Source organism: Chiloscyllium punctatum, chromosome 32, assembly GCF_047496795.1.
Source record: "Chiloscyllium punctatum isolate Juve2018m chromosome 32, sChiPun1.3, whole genome shotgun sequence".
Classification (NCBI taxonomy): domain Eukaryota; kingdom Metazoa; phylum Chordata; class Chondrichthyes; order Orectolobiformes; family Hemiscylliidae; genus Chiloscyllium; species Chiloscyllium punctatum.
Window position 1 is genome coordinate 65,313,701 of NC_092770.1, and position 21,479 is coordinate 65,335,179.

General features: G+C 43.7%; 1 protein-coding gene across 9 annotated transcripts in view; it reads left to right on the plus strand.

Annotated features, from left to right (window-relative positions):
- Positions 1–21,479, plus strand: part of cntn1b (contactin 1b) — a 750,295-nt gene that overhangs the window by 362,148 nt on the left and 366,668 nt on the right. For all 9 annotated transcript variants that reach the window (XM_072552560.1, XM_072552558.1, XM_072552559.1 and 6 more), the window contains 5 exons: positions 3,994–4,127; positions 4,529–4,658; positions 5,300–5,450; positions 13,653–13,780; positions 16,936–17,111. In XM_072552560.1, coding sequence (XP_072408661.1) covers positions 3,994–4,127; positions 4,529–4,658; positions 5,300–5,450; positions 13,653–13,780; positions 16,936–17,111 — 719 coding nt within the window. The remainder of the gene's footprint in view (positions 1–3,993; positions 4,128–4,528; positions 4,659–5,299; positions 5,451–13,652; positions 13,781–16,935; positions 17,112–21,479) is intronic.

Below are 21,479 nucleotides of genomic sequence, written 5' to 3' on the forward strand. Positions count from 1 at the left end.
CTTTGAACAGGACGCAAGGGGGCTTTGTTCTCAGAAGTTCTGTGTATCTGCTGAAAGTTTTGCCAATGGGTTGTTTTTCTAGTTTACATTAATCTCGGCTGTTCCAGATGAAGCATGCATAGGTGTGAGCTGGATGATTCTGGAGAAAGAAGTGACTGAGTGACATTGTGGATGACCATAGTCCTCTTCATCACCTTTGTTAGTGAAAGTGCCAAGACAGTGGTTTAAATGAGCTCTTCATGATATTAACGTCGGATAAGCCCTCCCATGCCCAACAGAATACATTAGTTATATATGAATGAATCTCCTGGAGCTGAAGCAGCTGGCAGAGTTACTGCTTTCAGCTGGCAGAGCAGTTGTTGATGGCGGTGGGGAGGTGCAGTTAGTTCTACCATCTGTTCACAAGCTGGCAGTGTGATGGGAGTGGTTCAGGAGGCTGTAGGTGGTCGATCAGACCTCTCGCTTGAGGAGCTCTGTGTGCTGGTCACATTGTACAGGAATTTGTTTCTCCTGCTTGACTTAACATCCTCGCCTCAATAGCCAGAAATCTGAAGAGGTGGAACCCATTGCTGAGTTGATGCAACTTTTGATGTATTTCTCTTTATTTTTAGACTCCGTGGAGTGGTGTTGAATTTGTTCTTTAGAACTAGAGGGAAATGTTTCCTTGGGGCAGTACTCCAGGCATGTGAGAGGTTCAGCTATTAGAAGCCCTTCAGCTCATCTGACCTCATTCTTTCACTCACTTCGACTTTCCTTCCTGGCAACACACAACAGCCCTTGGTCTCCTCCTGTGGACAGAAGCACACTCACTGCTGTCCTAATTTCACTCTTTGCAACCTTTGATCTGTGTCCGTCATCCTGTTCCTTTATTACAAGTTAAACTGACGTTACAGCCTCACTTCAATTGAAGTTAAATACCTAAAATCCCTCTGAAATATCTAATTTCCACAGTTATCTTGTCATTATCCAACCGGCTGCCTCATTGATTGGCTCAGTCACATTTCCGTTTGTTCCTTTGATTGTTTCTATGTAGCAGGAGGCCCTTTTGAAATGAGCCTTGGTTACGTTGTTGAGCCAGTGTGAAGGTTCTTTAGCCTGAATCCTACAAACATGCCCCATTTCCTTCAAACTACTATCCTTAGCTTGATAAGCTGGAAACTTCATTCAGAAGTTATATTGATATTGCGTAAAATATTAAGTGGTGACCTTAATTAGATCTTCATCCTCCATGACTCATCATTTCCATTCACATCCCCAAGAGCTCTCTGATCTGATGTGAAGTTAACTTCTGCTTCTCCTTCAAACACTCAAATGCTTTTTTGAAACATGATGGTTTCTGTAAGTTGTCTCAAGGAGCTTTAATTGAGCCAATGTGGTATTCCGCCTAACAGCAGATCAATTGCCTCACAGCTGCAGAGCAGTGAAAGGATTAGAGTGTGGAATTCTAACCAGCATCAAGTGAGGCAGGGGCTGTGATCAAATATTTCTCACATATCATCCTTGGCAAGCAACAGAACATTTCTGGCCTGTTATGGGACTCTTCACCTGTAGAGCACTGAATTCAGATGTATGTGTGTGATTAAGTGTACTTAGGAAATGTTACATTCTTGCAGAAAATTGTGTTTTGTACACAGCCTCCAATGCTGATATGTTTTAGAGGTCTGGATATGTTTCAAGACACTGCGCCCTAATATCCCCTTTCAAAATATCGCACTGTGCATTTGTCTCATGCTGGAAGCTGAGGCATTGATTGTAGCCTTTTACAGCATTTGAAATAGGCCATTTCATCCAATTGGGCCTGTTCCATCTTTTTGAAAGTGTTCAATTCGTCCCAATCCCTTGCATTTTCCCAAAGTTTGACAATATCTTTTTATCCCTTTTCAAGTATTTATCCCATTCCCTACCATCCACCTTCAGGCCAGTGACTTTTAAAGCATGCTGTTGCAAAAAACAAATTCTCATGTTCCCTAATTTGCCCATTATCATACTTGTGTGTTCCCTGCATGCCAACCCTTCCAGCAGTGAAAACCATTACCTCATTTCTTTATTTATCTGTCTATTATGTAGCAATGCAAACAAGAAAAACGTGAACCAAAGCTTTTTATCTTGCACTCAAGAGGACGGAGGTGCAAGAAGCGTAAAAGTAACTTGGAAACAACCTTTGGTTGGATTGTGTCACAGAGAGGCAGTAGGAACTATTAAGTGTTTCATTTCTGTTCTAACCACAAAGTGTCCTCTTCCCAAGCTACTTAGATGGTTGTTTCCTTAGATTGTTGATATTTTCACATCAGCCTGTTCACTTGTGTGAACTCAGTCCTCCTGGCAGACAGGTAGATACACTACCACAGTGCCTCAAGAGCCCTTTGTTTCCTTTCTAAAGTTGCTTTTCTTGCATTTCAATGTGTAAGACAAAATCTTTTGTCCCTTCTTGGGAACATTCATCTTCTGTACAATTAAGTATTTAATTAGGAAATGCTTGGTGGATTGCTAGGAAATTTCTCTGGAGCTCTCCCGATTAGCCACTGGAATTTTGACTACAATTCCACTTCCATAGCTTATCCTGGTTCTCCACTGATTTCTCCGCTCCGACACTGATAATTGATGCCTCTCACCGGCAACCATAGCTTCTACCAGCGGGAAGGTCTCTCCTGCCTCATCTTGAATTTTAAGCCCTGACTTTCAAACGTCCTCCATTCGCTGTGTCGAATCTATATCTGTCTGACAGTCTCCCCTCTTATGGTCTCGGGTCTGCGTTGCCTGTTCACCGAATTTCTGTCTGTAGCCAACATTGCTGCCCTCGGTGCTGAGTTAATGGAAAGTACAGGTGAAGCTTTATTGATTGGTTTGAAAATCAGTGTCATTGTGGAGAAATGAGGATGGTCATTTTGCAGCGCATCGTGCAGTTGCCCTTTGTTATGGATCAGACCAGACTCTTTCAAAATATTTAAAGGAGTAGCCTAGACCCTAACTTACTCTTATTTTAAAGGCAGATGTAAAGTGCTGTGTTCCCAATGTAATGTGACCAATCACAATACCTGACGTTTAGCAAAACACAAGTTATTCAAATACCATAGTTAAAATACAACAAAAGAAAGAACGACAGCATTATTGTAAAGCTTATCAGAATAATATAGTAACTATGACCAGTTAACTTTTGCAATGTAGTAACATCCCATTAAATCGCACCTTGGCAAAAAGGCAACTTCAGAAAATAGACTTGCTCACATGCAACGCCCACATTTGGAAGAGAAACTCCAGCTTCCAGCTGTAACTGAAAGAGAGGAAAAAGTAACTTCTACTTCTTCAAGACTCCAGCAGGTTCTGCTGAATCTAAAAGTGTTTAAAAAAAACTAGAAATTCTGGTCTGAGAGAGCTGGCCACACCCATCCAGGCTGCTTCTATTGTTCCAACTATAAAAAAAACTCCAAGAGTTCACAAGCAGTTCACACTGGTGGCACTGATTAGTCAGCACCTCTGCCTTGAACTTGTCTTCAAACAAAACTAGAACAAATTAACCTTTTAAAGCCACAACATCGTAACACACTTACAAAAGCAAATACTTAAAATCTGAAATATAAACTGCCAGTGCTCAGCAGGTCAGATATTGTCGTTGGAGAGAGAAATGCAGTACCACAGCTGGGGTATCTTGTAGCAGAGTTGGTGGGAAGTTTAACAATGTAGGCGTTGGTGAAAAGTCAGGTGAAAGGAAGGGGGTCTGACTTGGGTGGCTGTGAACCAGTGGATCATGCCCAGATGCAATGAGGGTGGCACAAAGCAAAAGGAGCTGCTCATAGGTCAAAGAATGAAAGCGAGAAGCTGAAACCAGGGAAGATATAAACAGTTGAGGCAGAAAATAAATTTGCAAATTGATGCTTCTGCCCTGGTGCTGCTTTTTGTTTTACCCCTCCTTCAGTTCGAAATCTTTTTATGAAAATAAAATGGATCAATGCCATTGGCAGCTCATTTTAACTTGTAGTTCCTGTCTCTCTCCAGCTCATCCGTACTGGATTAGGTCGATCAATGACACCATGCAAGATATCGGGAGTGACTTCACCTGGCATTGTGAAGCAGGAGGCAAACCGCAGCCCACTTACAAATGGCTTCGTAATGGAGAGGTCATCCATGGGGTATGAAGCTGTGCTTGCATTCTCGCTGGGGTGGTCAAAGTTTGCTGCTGTTGTGTACCCACTTTTACACTCAGTAGAAAGAAGGGAAATGCATGGTCTGGGCCCATGCACAGTCTGTGTGCCCTGTTTGCTTTTGAATAGGAATGTCAAGTTCATGCTTATTGATCTCTGCTTCCATTCTAGAGAAGTCCTTCCTTGTGCAGTCTGTAAGTATACGCCAAGCACACAGTCAACGATTTGGGTTTTTCTGCAAGTATCAATGTTTACCTCTCCCTTTCTCCAGGTCCCAGTCAGAAAGTGATAAACTCTTTGTAGTGCGTTGCTGGGAATGTTCCACGGAGTTTTGATCTAAATGCGACCGAGTTCCCTTTTTCAGATCTGCTCATTTCAACTGTGTGCAGGCCCGGTTTCGAGTGAATCGAGGGGACCTGCGGATTTCCCGACTGACTTTGCAAGATTCCGGAATGTACCAATGTGTGACAGAGAACAAGTATGGATCCCTGTACTCCAACGCGGAGCTGAAGGTTCTGGGTTGGTATTCTGAGTACAATGCTGCCCCGAGTTCGGTGAAAATTCTTCATCTCGCATGGTTCTGCCAAACCTCTATGATTCATGGAAGGAGATCAGGGCTTTGGAGAGGGTGCAGAGACATTAAAGCAGAGCAGTGGTCAGATAGGATGAAAGACCTCTGTTATGCTGAAGTCTTCAAAGATGTTATGGCTTTGGGCAAGATTTAATAGTGGAGTTCAAAATGATGACATGTTTACAAAGAATAAATAGAGAGAAACTATGTCCACTGGCGGGGGGAATGGTATCCAAAAGAACAGATTTAAAGTAACTACAAAAGGTATGGGGAGTGATGAAAGGGCCTGTTCTGAGCTGTTATGTTTCCATGTAAAGCTACCAAGGGACATGGAGCTAAGGTAAGTAAAATGGAGCTGCAAATAGAGCATTTTTATGTGCTAAGCGGATTAAGGAGGGTTGAATGACATATGGTTCCTGCTGTTCAGTTGATAAAGCAGGGTTGTGTACCCCAGTTAGATTTCCTCCACCCATGCATCCTATTAAAGCAAAACCAAATGGATTTGGAGGAAGGGAAAAGCGACATTTTGCAGAGAGTAAGCTTTCCTTAAACTCCTGGCTTTCTGATCCTGTCCTGTGGTTTCCTTCAGCTTCAGGCCCAGACTTCAGGTTGAACCCAGTGAAGAAGAAACTGCTGGGGGCCAGGGGAGGCAAGGTGTTGATGGATTGCAAACCCAAGGCCGCTCCCAAGCCAACCTTCATGTGGAGTAAAGGCACCGAGCTCATCAAGAATAATTCCAGGTCAGTGAAATGAATCCACGTATGACTGTGATGGATGGTATGTCATGGGATGTTTTGGCTTGCCAAGGCAGACATGGTGACCTAGAAAATTCTCCCAGTGTAAATTGGAAACTCAGTACTCTCCAGGAATCCTTTAGATTATACTGTGCTTTATAAGATACACTGTGGCTACTAAAATACTGACAAGTTAGCCATTAAACCCCTTCAGACACAGTGAAAATGTTCATGCTACTCGTTCAAATTTCAATAGTTTGAACTCAAATGATTTTCATTTACACATATATAAATGACGGGTTTAGGATGAGAGGGGAAAGATATAAAAGAGACCTAAGGGGCAACTTTTTCACGCAGAGGGTGGTATGTGTATGGAATGAGCTGCCAGAGGATGTGGTGGAGGCTGATACAATTGCAACATTTGCGAGGCATTTGGATGGGTATATGAATAGGAAGGGTTTGGAGGGATATGGGGAGGGTGCTGGCAGGTGGGACTAGATTGGGTTGGGATATCTGGTCGGCATGGAGACAGGTTGGACCGAAGGGTCTGTTTCCATGCTGTACATCTCTATGACTCTATGACTCCCATTACTTTACACTGAGTTAGTGGGTGGATGGTGACTAAATGAATGAGCAGGTGGGTGAGTTGGGTACTTGGTTGTTTTAGTGAGGTAGCCAGATGGTCAGTGGTTAGCAATTGGGAGAGTCATTGTTAAGCTGGGTTACCCAGCTGTTTGACCATACAGTATGTGGGCGGCATGGTGGCACACTGCTGCCTCACAGCGCCAGAGACCCGGGTTCAATTCCCGCCTCAGGCGACTGACTGTGTGGAGTTTGCACGTTCTCCCCGTGTCTGCGTGGGTTTCCTCCAGGTGCTCCGGTTTCCTCCCACAGTCCAAATATGTGCAGGTCAGGTGAATTGGCCATGCTAAATTGCCCCTAGTGATAGGTAAGGGGTAGATGTAGATGTAGGGGTGGGTTGCGCTTCGGCAGGGCAGTGTGGACTTGTTGGGCCGAAGGGCCTGTTTCCACACTGTAAGTAATCTAATCTAATCTAATCTAATCTATGTGTAAGTAAATATTCAGGCAAGACCCACATATCTGACCCCAAGTCTTCAGCCTAAGGTCAGGGTCCTGGGCAGAGGGAATCAGAAGTTTAAACTTCCTGGGTACTTCCCACGTATATGTCGAATCAGGAATGTCTTGGGGTTCTGTGGCTTTGGAGACTGGAAGTTTTGGGCCAGTATTTTTAACCTGTAATTTCACGGAGCTGGATAGTTTGCAATGTCCACAATTCAGCATTTTGTTTTCAATCATCCACTGAAGTGCGTGTCGGGGCCAGGAATTATTACCCATTACTCGTTACCTCAGAAAACATGCTGCTTCTTGAACCTCTGCAGTTCCTGTCATTTACCCCCAGGAGGCAACCTGGAGGTAGTGGAATCCTTGCAGATCTGCTGCTCTTGTCATTTTAGATGTTGGAGTTCATGGGTTTGGAGGGTCCTGCCGAAGGAGCCATAGTGACCTACTGCAGTGCTTCCTGTGGTTGCTGTGAAAGTAGTGGGCAAGCTACCTGATAGATGTTTTGGATTGCATCTGGTTTTATGAGTCCATTTGGGGCAGCACTTCAGCCAGTGGTTGTTTTGAGGGAGAGCTGGCAAGTGCTGAAGTGGTGGATTGTATTGGAAGCTCAAAGCTTGTCGAGGGCTGTGGAGAAAAAAGGACAGGATCACATGTGCCGCTCATTATATTCCCAGCTAATATCCAATTCGGTTTCTTCAGAAGTGTTGAGCAGCAAGTGGAATTTTTTTGAAACGCGTCTGTCCACCACTACTGTCAGAACTTCGATACCAAAAGCAACCAATTCAACTCCGGGCAGGAGTTCTCGCCTTTGCCCCATGCAATATTCGGTTCACTTTTAGTGAGAGAAGATCTCAGCCTGTTGAAGACTAGAATCCATTGAGCAAAGTGGGGAGGTGCACATGGAATGAGAGGTGAAGGAGGTTGAATTCTGTTGAGCAGTGCTCGTTTTTTTGTTGTTTATCTTTCAGAAGCTGGGCACAGGTAGATTAATGTTGGGTAATGTACGTAACTCATTTCAGTCAGTCTGAAGAATCAAATATGAAGAGGATGGCAGGGGTGTGAAAACAGCTCACTGAAAGGAACCTTTCCGGGTGAGAATTGGCAGAAGTCATAGACCACCAGATTTAGTTTCTATAAAATGTCAGAAACTCTGGATAAATTCATCAGGCCTGGAGAGAAAAACACAGCAAATATTTCAGGTGGATCACCTGTCTTTAGGTCTGAAAGGTGTCGGTCACTCAGAGCCACGGAACAGGCCGGAAGGTTCCGGGAAAGAGCACTGGAGAGGGCTGAAATAGCGTGGAATCTGGAAGTGACTGAGACACAACATTGCAAGACAAAAGGAGATGAGAAAGCAAGTTTGTCAACAAAATATGGGCCCAGAAGAGGTTACAGCGTCATAGCAGAGAGTGAGGATCTGAACCAAATAAGAAGGCTTCCATAGCCCAGGACTATTGGAGAGAAGAACATCAGGAAGGCTTCTGGAGTGTGAAACCTCCATGGACTATATATTGCGTTCTCAAGTGCAGCATTTAAATGTTGCTCTATTTATCATCTTCCATGTTTTCTCTTGAATGCTTTGTCTGTAAGATCGGAGAACAGCTTTTAGCTATCACCTGTGCGGCACCAGGTCTTATTGAAGATTGCTGACAGCTGTTGGGAAAGACGATAATTTTCCCTGTTATGATAGTGCTGCAGTTCTATACAATGCTAACCCAGCCTATTGGTTGGAAATTCCTGCATTGTTTCATTCATATACTGGGAAATAATGTTACTTTTCACAAAATAACGGGTCCAGTTTTGTTGGAATATGAATATTGATTGACCTTTGGCCAGCCCCACTGAATCATTGCAATTATTTCTTGCTGCAGTGCTGACTTATCCTCAACCATTTGGAACACTCTTATTTACCGTGACATCTTTCAGTTATCGCATACCCTCCACGCCACTGTGCTTTAACATGGATGTTCCTGTCGGTGACAGGCTTGTGATTGTTGCTGATTTGGTGACATCACCTTTAAACGCATAACGGGTTATCGACCCATTTAGTGAAGAAATTCCCGGGCATCTTTGGTTCAAACTTCATAACTGCCTCCTCTCTGGACTCTCAATCCTTCCCCATACCTGGCCCCATTACAATAGCTGAGAACTTTCTGTTCCTTCCTTGAACAGAAGCTCAAATAGCCTCCAGCTTCCACCATTCCCGTCTGCGCAACTGAATTTATTCTCTCAGTGAGCAATTTCCCCTTTACCTTGTCTTACTTCTTGAGAATAAAAACATGGGCAGAAGCCTTATTTATGCCTTTCTGCTGTGGAATGTTCATTGTTGTTCTTGTAGTTAGGCCCCTTCACCAGCCTCCATCTCCATACATCAATGATTGTGTCAATGCCACTTCAATTGATGATGGAACCAACAAGAGGGGAAAACCAATTTGATCTTGTCTTTACCCAGCTACCTGTTCCGGGAGCATTTGGCCACAGACAGTATCAGTAGGTGATCCCTTCCATCATGATGTGTGACACGATTATCACACTAAATGAGAGAGATTCAGAACAGATCTGGCACCTCAAAACAGGGCACTCAAGAGGAGTTGTGGGCGCCATCAGCAGAAGATTGGTATTCAGCCACAATTTGTAACTTTAGGACTCAGCGTGTCCCTCTCGCTGTACCTAGCGTCAAGCTGGAAGATTAACCCGAGTTTGATGAAGAGTGCAGAAGGGCATGCCAGAAGCCAGAGCCAAGCTAAAACTCTGGTGTCAACTGGCGAAGGCGTGTTAATGGAATACTTGCGTGCCAAAGCAGTGAAAGCAGCAAGTGATAGGGAGGGCAAGGTGATGGCAGGAAGAACTGATCAGGTCGAAACTCTGCAGTCTTCCCACATTCGGTCCACCATGCTGGTGGATTATTCGAAAGCTGGTTCAAGTGAAGACTAAACAGATATCCCCATTATTCCCTCAAAATATCAATGCAAAACACAAACCTGCAGCATTTGTGGCAATCTTCAGCCGCAGATGCGGAGTAGATGATCCACCTTGTGCTCTTCTTGAGATCCCAGCCTCACAAATGCAAGTCGTCAAACAAATTGATTCACTCAGAGTATCGAGGCAGAGCTGAAGACTGCAAAGTGGCTAACAATATTCTAGCAATTGTACTGAATACTTGTATTCCAGCTCAACCACAATGCTGTTGTCTGCCCAGCTGACAACAATTGCTCGATTTGGGTTTTGCCAGTGTTGCCCAATCCCTGACCACATTGCAACCTTGGTTCAAATGTAGACAAAATAGCTAACGAGGTGAGGTGGGAGTGACTGATCTCTACATCAAGACAGCAGTTACTCGAGGCATGACAGGGTGGCTGAGTGTTAGCACTGCTGCCTCACAGCACCAGGGACCCAGGTTTGATTCCAGCTTTGGGCGACTGTCTGTGTGGAGTTTGCACATTCTCCCCGTGTCTGCGTGGGTTTCCTCTGGAAACTCCCGTTTCCTCCCACAGTCCAAAGATGTGCAGGTCAGGCCATGCTAAATTGCCTGTAGCATCCATGGATGTGAAGGCTAGGTGGATTAGTCAGAGGAAATGCAGGGTTACAGGGTTGGGGGATGCGTCTGAGTGGGATGCCTATTGGAGAATGGGTGTGGACTTGATGGGCTGAATGGCCTGCTTCCACACTGTCGGGATTCTATGAAATGTTGAAGGAAGAAACAAACATTGGAGTTTTACTCTGTCCAGCAAACAACTTCAAGGCACCTCTTATTCATGCAGGATTGTATTTAAATATGTTTAAGGCACTGAGAGGGTCTAATAACCGAACAGACCCCCATTTAACTTCAGTAGAAACACCTCAGATAGTGGTCTTTACCCACTGTGCCATGGCTCCAGCTGCCTCAAGCTTTAGTGTGCCTCAGCATGTGTCCTTGGAATGTGTCCATCTATAGCACTTGGTTGAGGTCAACGCCTTGCTCTGGAAGACCAGCAAGTTTCGGGGCAGACCAGGGAGTGTCTTTCAGCGAGGTGATGGTCCTCCAAGCACAGTTGGTGTTTATCTCCTGGCGAACAGACCATAGAGCACAGAGTCCTGTGTCACAGAGCTGTTTGGGATGATCCTTGACTAAAATCAGTGCATATCTCTCTGGATTGCCTTTGCAAAGGCACATTCCAGAAGGAGATGTGTAACAGTCTCTATCCCCGCGCAACCCACTTCGAGGGTAAGGTGCATTCGTGCAGAGAGTCTGGGCATACATGATGGATCGCACAGGTCGTGCCCTTCTTACCACCAGCCAAGTGATGTTTGGTGCTTTTGGAAAGTTCTGGTGAGGAGTCATTCTGCCTAATTAGTTTGACAGTCTGATCAGGGAACCATGCAATAGAATCCACCCTCTCCTTTACTCACAGGGTCTCGAAGACGCGAGGTGCTGACCACTTCCTGATGGGCTGGTGGTCAAAGGTGTTTTTCTTTGCAAATGTCTCTGTCAAGGACAAGTGATACGGTATGGTCCAAATACTTGGAGCATTATCCAACAACGAGGCCAGATCCATCCTTCGTAACACCGGGGACAGGTAGAATCACAGTACATAGTGATAGTTAGCATTTGCAGACTGTGGGTTGACATCCAGCTTGATGCAGCCGCACACAAAGGTGGCCATCAGGATGACGATGGCCTTGGGTACATTCTTCCCCTCCTTATCTATAGCTTTGTACATGGTGTCCCCGTAGACACAGTCAAACTTAGGCCTTCAGATGAAGTGGAAGATGGCTCGGGTGACTGAAATGGTGCAAGTTTGGGGAAGGAGCCAGACCTGTACCACGTACAACAACAGAGAGTGCCTCACACCTGATGACCAGGTTTACGCGAACAATGGAGAGAGCGCGGTGCTTCCAAAAGGCCAGTTTTTGCTTCACTTTGGTGATGCACTCCTCCCAGTAACAGGAAAGAACTAAAAGGAATTGAACAGATGACTTGTTGTCACATATCTCAGGAGATACAGTGAGAAGTGTTCTGTTGCCACAACCCAGTCCAATTTTGAGGCACAAAAGAATAAACAGACAGTACTTGGACTTTAGCTGCATTTGCCTTGGGCTCCAAACACAGCTCCAAGATCTCTGCAAGGTCCCCACTCCAGGCTACCACATCCAGGATTCCCCCACTTTGCCGTTGCTGCAACTGATGCCTCACCGTCAATTCCAGGAAAAGTTTGAAAACTTTCCGTTAATAAGAGGGAGCCAATATAGATTCATGACTGGCCAGTCATGCCTACAAACTTCTTGGTACTTTTTGAAGAGATGACTGAAGTTGTGACAGGGGATTGTCTGGAGATGTTTTTTACATAGATCGTAGAATCATAGGATCCCTACATTGTGGAAACAGGCCATTCGGCCTAACAAGTCCACACCGACCCTCCGAAGAGTAACCCACCCAGACCCATTCCCCTACCACGTTACTCTACATTTACCCTGAACTAATCCACTTAACCTACACATCCTTGAACACTATGGGCAATTTAGCATGGCCAATTCACCTAACCTGCACATCTTTGGACTGAGGGAGGAAACCAGAACACCTGGAGGAAACCCACTCAGACACGATGAGAATATGCAAAGTGCACACAGACAGTCGCTCGAGGGTGAATTGAACCCGGGTCCTTAGCGCTGTCAGTCACAGTGCTAACCACTGAGCCATTTGATAGAATTCCACACAAGCGACCAATAGAATTGAGGGCAAATTACTGGCATGGCTTGGAAATTGGTTGAGTGCCAGGCAACAGAAAATAGGGCTAATAGGCAGGCTATGACCAGAGGTGTCTCACAAGGACATTTGTTAGGGCCTCAATTATTCACATTATTTATTTGTTACCTGGGTAACGGCACAGAAAGTCACGTGTCTAGGTTTGCTAGTGGCATAAAGTTAGATGGCATTGTAGACCGTGTAGAATGACAATGTAAAATTGCAAAGGGATGTTGATAGAGTAAGTGAATATGCAAAACAATGGCAAATGACATTCACTGTAAACAAATGTGCGGTCAGCCTTTGGAAAAGAATAAGTCAGGATGCCTTATTGATGGTGTGAAGTTAAATACAGTGGATGTCCAAAGAGGCTGAGAGGTTCGGCTGCATTGATCTACAAAATGTCACACATAGGTGCAGAAAATAATCAAGACAGCTAATGGAATGCTGGCCTTCATATCTAGATGACTGAAGTATAAAAGTGCAGAAGTCATCTGCAGTTACAGAAAACTTAGGGTGTAGGTTTGCTCGCTGAGCTGTAGGTTTGATATCCAGACGTTTCATTACCTGGCTCAGTAACATCATCAGTGACGACCTCCAAGTGAAGTGAAGCTGTTGTCTCCTGCTTTCTATTTATATCTTTCTCCTGGATGGGGTTCCTGGGGTTTGTGGTGATGTCATTTCCTGTTCGTTTTCTGAGGGGTTGATAGATGGCATCTAGATCTATGTGTTTGTTTATGGCGTTGTGGTTGGAGTGCCAGGCCTCTAGGAATTCTCTGGCATGTCTTTGCTTAGCCTGTCCCAGGATAGATGTGTTGTCCCAGTCGAAATGGTGGTTTTTTCCTTCAGTGTGTAGGGATTCGAGGGAGAGAGGATCGTGTCTTTTTGTGGCTAGCTGGTGTTTGTGTATCCTGGTGGCCAACTTTCTTCCTGTTTGTCTTACGTAGTGTTTGTGGCAGTCCTTGCATGGAATTTTGTAGTTCTAAAAAACCTTTGTTAGAACCCACTTAGAGTACTGTGAGCAGATCTGGGCACCACACCTTAAGAAGGATAGATTGGGCAATGAATCGGAAGGGTTGAGAGGGATATGGGCCAAATGCTGGAAAATGGGACGAGATTCATTTAGAATATCTGGTCGGCATGGACAAGTTAGACCAAAGGGTCTGTTTCCATGCTACGCATCTCTATGACTCTATTAGACGTGACCTCTTTGAATGGTGGAACAGGATCAAGGGGCTGAACAGTCTGCTCCTGCTCCTATATTCATGAGTGAAAGGAGATAAAGACAGGAAAGGAAAAGAAGATTGGGAGGAGGCTTCAGTAGATTGTAAGCACTACGGTGGACCAGTTGGGTTTTGTGTTATAAATTCTCTGTAATTTGTCCTGTGCTGCATTTATTGTAGGATGTCCATTTGGTTCAATGGCACTTTGGAGATTCGGGATCTGTCTAAGGCCGATGAGGGAGTCTATACCTGTTTTGCAGAGAACAACAGGGGAAAGGCTAACAGCAGTGGCACTTTAACAGTGACCGGTAAGGGAGCAAAGCTTTGCCACAGAGTTATTTTAAAATTACTTGAACAGCTGCCATTTTTAAATGAAGACTTTGGATCTCTTATTTTCAATTAAAAAAATGTTCCTGAATATCTTTCCCTGGAAACTTAATTCTTTTCACGTCTGACAGTGTGCCAAGTAATATTGCATCATCCAGCTTATCCCCTCGAGCTAGCTTTTAATAAAAGGACTAGATTGGCACAAGTGTAGTTCATGAAAGGGTTTGGTAATCTGCTACTTTCTGATGCATAACTCTCAATGTAAAATTAAATTGGTTCAAAACTGGATTGAAGTTCCTGGAGATCATAAGCACAATCCAGTGTAAAGTTTGAAGTGAACCCACCAGAGTAAAGACCAACTTCTTAACTTAAAAAAAAACCCCGGCTTAAATTTACAGTCATGATCCCCTGTCCTAGGCTTCCCGATGAACAGAAAAGGTTTCCTTTTATTTACCCTGTCAATGCCTTTCAAGATTCTCCATGCCACAGTAAATTGATCCCTATCCCAGCTAATACAAACCTAGTTTATGTGATCTCTCCTCAGAGTTGCACTCATGGATTTCTGTGAACATTTTTGTCATTCTGTGTTCCTTCTGGTATATAAAGATCATTGTCCAACCTGACTGCCAGATCTCAGTTATAGTCCAAATAGGATTTTGTATAGCTGTAATGGTATTTCCATCCCCTTATACACTTTTGAATACAAATAAAATCTACTAAACTAATTAGCTAATTGTACCAAAAAAACAAATTTAAGTTTATATTAGAATGTTGCTTCAGTGGGAGATCATGGACTCCAGCCCCTGTGATGTAAAACCAGACATGCACCAGTGGGCACCATGTCATCCTCTTCCAAAGTCACATGGGCACAGACATAATATTGAAGCCAGGCAGGTACTTGGGTCTAACAACCCCCAACCACAGCCCGCTGTTTGTACCCGTTATTTGCCCCACTAGTTATCCAGGTTAGAATAGTGCTGGAAAAGCACAGCAGGTCAGGCAGCATCAGAGGAGCAGGAAAATCGATGTTCCGGGCAAAAGCCCTTCATCTGGAATGGCTTTATCAGATTCCTGATGAAGGGCTTTTGCCTGAAACGTTGATTTTCCTGCTCCTCGGATGCTGCCTGACCTGTGCTTTTCCAGCAACACTCTAATCTAGACTCTGATCTCCAGCATCTGCAGTGCTCACTTTCTGCGAGTGATCCAAACTAACGTTCCATTTTGGTTACTTCCAGAAATTAATTTGAACTTGAACTAGTTTGTTTATCCTCTAATATTTGCGATCTTACTCATCTCTCTGTTGAGACTGTTATAATGCCTTATTTCAAGGCTTTCTTCATATCTCATTCCACTGACATTATTAATTAGACTCTAGGCTCTTCTGTTCAGCTTAAATAGCGCCCCCCTGTGGTTTATTAATGCAAAGGCTCAAGGCAAGAACACTGCAATTTAGTTATGACTTCAGAAAAAGCTAATCATTTCACCAGATTATCCATTAAACCCAGAAGAATCCAAATTTAGCGATCTCCGATCGAATAACCTGTGCTGAAGAGCAAAGTAGATTCCTGATCCAGGTTAATGAAGACATTTTTGGAAAAACTTTAGCTGTTGAGTAATAAGGAAGTGAAAGAAGTCAGATGTATATTTAGATCAGTGCTCGTAGCACTCGCACAATTTGTTTCTTCTGTTAGAAGTGGCAAACCTGTTCTTCCTTGATAAATCATCTCCAGCTATCCCACTTCTCATCATGTTATTCAGATAATTTTTTCTCACCACTTCTTCCTCTTCACTAACCCTCCTTTCATTTAGATTCTTCTGCCCTTTCTCCAAAACCACAGCTAATTGTCCCCTAATCCCATTTATACAAAATAGGGGACTAGCTACACCACCTCCCATGTGAGAGTTTAGCAACTTGATGTATTTCCTGACCTTTGCAACAATTATGAGAAACTGTGGACTAGACAAAAATCTGATATTAGCTCAATTGCCTGATGTGCACCTTCTAAGTTGCGTGAAGTCCGTTTCATCCATTACCCCCTGTTCCCTCTGATCTACATTGCCATCCAGTCCACCAAGACCTTGGTTTTAATATCCTCCCCTCGGTGTTGAACACTGTCCACCTTTCCATATCTCACTGATCTTCTCCAGCCACTCAACCCTTGGCGAACTCTGCGTTCCTCAAATATGCACAATTCCCTTTTGTCCACATTGACAGTTGAGTCTGCAGTCAAGATTAGAGTGGTGCTGGAAAAGCACAGCAGGCCAGGCAGCAGGAAAAATCAACGTTTCAGGAATGATGAAGGGCTTTTGCCCGAAATGTCAATTTTTTCCTGCTCTTCGGATGCTGCCTGACCTGCTGTGCTTTTCCAGCACCACTCTAATCGTGACTCTGATCTCCAGCATCTGCAGTACCCACTTCCACCCAGTTAAGTCTGCAGCCATTTGATCCTGAGCTGTGGAACTCTCTCCTTAATCTTCTCTTTCCCCTTCAATATTCTGCTTAGAATCTGTCTCTGTCATCAGGCTTTCTGTATGAACCCTCATATCGCTGTTTTGGCTTATTATCAATTTGTCTTCAATTGCACCTCTGTAAAGCACTTTGACATGTCTCTTAGACACAAAATAAATGCCATTTGTTGATGTTGTCATTTTGCCAGTACTAACTGAGTTTCTTTGGCTTTTACCACGTGATAATTCCAAAGTCACATCCTCCTTCGTTGATGCAGTGTAATGCTACACAAGCAAGCAACATAATCCAGACATTGGTCAAGATCCTGTGAAATGGGAGTTAGTGTGGACGGATCAATTTTGTGTAACTGCATACTTTACAGGATAAGAACTTGGGAGCAACAAGAGAGCTCTTTCAGCGCAGCATTAGTTATTGGAGTAAATGATTAAAATTAATGTTTTTAAAAGCCCATGAGGAGTAAGGAGTTTGTTTGTAAACCTTTACAAACTAGCTGCCAGCACCCACATTATCCCATCAGCTTTCATGTTTTGTTTCCCATTTGAACACAAAGTACACATGGCTTACAGTTCCACATTCTTCTTTGGCTCATGCTATTTGGAAGAGTTTTCAAGATGTTTAGATGTTGTAATATGTTGGTTTTTACATTTCTTCTTTATGTCCTTACAGAACCCACCAGAATCACTCTTGAGCCATCAAACATTGATATTACCGTAGGGGAAAATGGCACGATGGAGTGCCATGCATCTCATGACCCCATCCTGGACCTGTCATTAGTCTGGTCAACAAATGGTTATACCATTGACTTTGAGAAAGAGAAAGACTACATGGAACGCAGGATAGAGGTAAGTGACCAGAGGTAAAGGTCATTAAAATGTCCTTGTCACGTGCTGATCTAGGTTATTTTCATTGAACAACATTCTCATCACAGGTTATCACTGCAATCATCAATCAAATCAACTACCTTCCATTCAATGTCAGACCACAGAACACTAATGTTTGCATAATTACAATATGTACCCAGAATCAATGGCAATACCTAGAGTGGTGTTAATTTCCTGAAGGAATCAGAAATTTAGCAGAGTTCTATTATCTCTAGGGTGTAGGTTTGCTCGCTGAGCTTTCTTCCTGTTTGTCCTACGTAGTGTTTGTGGCAGTCCTTGCATGGAATTTTGTAGATGACATTGGTTTTGTCTATGGGTTGTACTGGGTCTTTTAAGTTTGTAAGCTTTTGTTTGAGAGTGTTGGTGGGTTTGTGTGCTACTAGGATTCCAAGGGGTCTTAGTAGTCTGGCTGTCATTTCTGAAACTTCTTTGATGTATGGTAAGGTGGTTAGGGTTTCTGGCTGTGTTTGGTCTGCTTGTCGTGGTTTGTTCTTGAGGAATCTGCGGTCTGTATTTTTTGAGTATCCATTCTTCTTGAATACGTTGAATAGGTGGTTCTCCTCTGTTTTCCAAAGTTCATCTGTGCTGCAGTGTGTGGTGGCTCGTTGGAATAGTGTTCTGATACAGCATCGTTTGTGTGTGTTGGGGTGGTTGCTGGTGTAGTTAAGTATTTGGTCAGTGTTTGTCGGTTTTCTGTATATGCAGGTTTGTAGTTCTCCGTTGTCCTTTCTTTCGACTGTGACATCCAGGAATGCCAATTTGTTGTCGGTTTCTTCCTCCTTGGTGAACTTGATGCCTGTGAGGGTGTTGTTGATGATGTTAAATGTCTCTTCTATCTTGTTTCGTTTTGTGATGACAAAGGTGTCATCTACGTAGTGGACCCAGATTTTTGGTTTGATGGTTGGTAGGGCTGTTTGTTTTAGTCTTTGCATTACGACTTCTGCTATGAGTCCTGACAGCGGAGATCCCATGCGTGTGCTGTTGGTTTGTTTGTAGACTATGTTTTTGAAGGTGAAGTGGGTGGTGAGGCACAGGTCCACTAACTTCATGATGTTTTCGTTGGTAATGTGATTGATGGTGGTTCTGGTGTGTGTGATGGTCTCTTCTAAAAGTGTGGTAAGTGTTTCCTTTGCCAGGTTGATGTTGATGGAGGTGAACAGTGCTGTTATGTCGAATGAGATCATTGTTTCATCTTCCTCTATTTTGGTGTTTTTGATTTTTAGGAATTCCTGGGTGGAGTGGATGGAGTGTTGTGACTCTTCTACTCGGTATTTCAGCCTTGTGTGTAGTTCTTTGGCCAGTCTGTAAGTTGGTGTTCCGGGTAGTGAGACAATGGGTCTGAGGGGGGCTCCTGGTTTATGGATTTTTGGTAGTCTGTAGAATTGTGGGGTGTTGGTCCCATCTGATTTCATTTTCTGGAATTTCGTCTTGTTTAATTGTCTGGAATTGTGTAATTTTCTTAGGAGATATGTAATTTTGTTTCCTAGTTATGGGGTTGGGTCTAGCACCACCTGTTGGTAGGTGTTGGTGTCTGCGAGTAGCGCATTGGCTTTCTCTATGTAGTCCCTTCTGTTCAGGATGACTGTGAGCCGACCTTTGTCTATTATCTCTTTTTTTTTTGGCTTGAGAACATGGAACATTACAGCACAGTACAGGCGCTTCGGCCCTCCATGTTGCACCAACCCATGAAACCAATCTAAAGCCCATCTAACCTACACTATTCCATTATCATCAAAATGTTTATCCAATGACCATTTAAATGCCCTTTAAAGTTGGCAAGTCCACTACTGTTGCAGGCAGGGTGTTCTACTCCCCTACTACTCTCTGAGTAAAGAACCTACCTCGAACATCTGTCCCATATCTATGACCCCGAAATTTAAAGCTATGTCCCCTCATGCTAGCCATCACCATCCTGAGGAAACAGGCTCTCACTGTCCACACTATCTAACCCTCTGACCTTATTATATGCCTCTATTAAATCGCTTCTTAACCTTCTTCTCTCTAACGAAAACAGCCTCAAGTCCCTCAGCCTTTCCTCATAAGACCTTCCCTCCATACCAAGTAACATCCTGGTAAATCTCCTCTACACCCTTTCCAATGCTTCCACATCCTTTATATAATGCGGCGACCAGAACTGTATTCAATACTCCAAGTGCGGCCGCACCAGAGTTTTGTACAGCTGCAGCATGATCCCATGGCTCCAAAACTCAATCCCTCTACTAATAAAAGCTAACACACCGTACACCACCTTAACAACCCTATCAATTTGGGTGGCAACTTTTAGGCATCTCTGCTCATCTACACTACCAAGAATCTTGCCATTAGCCCAGTACTCTTTTTTCATGTTACTCCTTCCAGCGTGAATCACCTCATACTTCTCCACATTAAACTCCATTTGCCACCTCTCAATCCAGCTCTGCAGCTTATGTATGTCCCTCTGTAACCTGCAATATCCTTCAGCACTGTCCACCCACCTTAGTGTCATCTGCAGATTTACAAACCCATCCTTCTGTGCCCTCATCCAGGTCGTTTATAAAAATGACAAACAGCAGTGGCCCCAAACAGATCTTTATGGTACACCACTAGTAACTGAACTCCAGGATGAACATTACCCATCAACCACCACCCTCTATCTTCTTTCAGCTAGCCAATTTCTGATCCAAACTGCTAAATCACCTTCAATCCCATGCCTCTGTATTTTCTGCAATGGCTGGCCATGGGGAGTCTTACCAAATGCCTTACTGAAAGTCACATGCACCCCGTCAACTGCTTTACTGTCATCCACCTGTTTGGTCACCATCTCAAAGAACTCTCTAAGATTTGTGAGGCAAGACCTACCCTTCACAAAACCGTGTTGACTATCCCTAATCACATTATTCCTTTCTTGATGATTATGTATCCTACCTCTTAGGTTTTGTTTGATTTTGTCAGGTGTCCCACAATGTGACATAGTAGTTGGGGAAAATTCTGGCTAGGATGTTCCACAGGTCATGTTTTCCTGCCTGTAGTCATGGGTAAAATGAACAAGAAATTGTTTTCTGACAGTAAGCTAATGTTTTGCCAAGATGGTTTAGGTCCATTTTCGACTTCTCTAATTTACACATTGTTCTACATTTTCTTGTGTCCACCGCTGTTTCTGTTGTTTGAGTAGATATTTGGGAAGGGAATTTTTCCAGGCTAGGTTTGAGTCCATTTGGCAAGATAAATAGTATACAAGTGACATCAGCACTCCTCTCCCTTCCTGTAGTTGCTGCAACCTCCAATATCCAAGTCCCACTTGCCCATGGTGGAACATAACTGTGGTCCCTTCATTTAGAAATCCTTCCTTTGACAGATTCAGCAGCTCCAATACTTGCCGATCCACCTTACCTGATGGACTAGGGAATCCTGAGGTGGGATGTTAATGCTGTATCAGCAGGTTTCCAGTGTGTTCTAGGTCCTGTCATTTGAAAATCAAGCCCGTGATGTGAGTGTATCTCTGCAGTGATTGCTCTTGCTGCCCATAGTTGAGTTCACACCAGCAAGTTACAACTATTAAATGATGTCTGATTCCAGACAGACCTGCGGACATTGTGTTGGTGGTGACACGTGGCCAGTTAAAAGGGGGACCATGTCCAATACCCTCCAGTGGAAAGGAAGAATATGCTACATGTGGCATTTGTAGCTGGTAGCTGTAATGGAGGTGATAAGATCAGGTCACCGCTCCCAGAGTCAACTTTTTTAGTCAGATAAGTGGTTCATGCAATGTGAAACAACCGTTCCTATAATCTCATTTATTTGCTGAGTCTGAAGTATATTCACTGTCTCTGTAACAACCTCCATTTTCAAATAAAATTTGTAAATCTCCCTTATGTGCTGTTGATAGTAATTTATCCTTTGTGTTTGCTAATGACATGGGTGACAGGCAATGGATTACTTTGCTGTTGCGATATTGGCTGATGAACTTACACAGAATAAGACCGGCAGGTTTGTCAAGCCTGCATATTTAACATCAGAGTTTATAGTCTTATGATCTAACATATTTTATAAGTATGTTCCAAATACTTGGGATGTATATGGGAATAGCAGAGGATCCTGGAGCTTGTCATCATATACAGGCAGCTTGATTTAGCTGTGCTTTTGAAGGACAATGTAGAATTTGAAAAAAAGAGTTGTGTATTAGATACAGGTCATTGGGTGGGAGGGCATGCATCTGATGATGAAACTGTTCCCGCTTGTGAAAGGATTGAGAATGAGAGGGCAGCAAGTGGTTAAACTGGAGTGCATTGCCTGAGAGTCTGTTACAGCTTCAATTAAAGCATTCAGGATTGTAATCAGAATGAGGTAAAA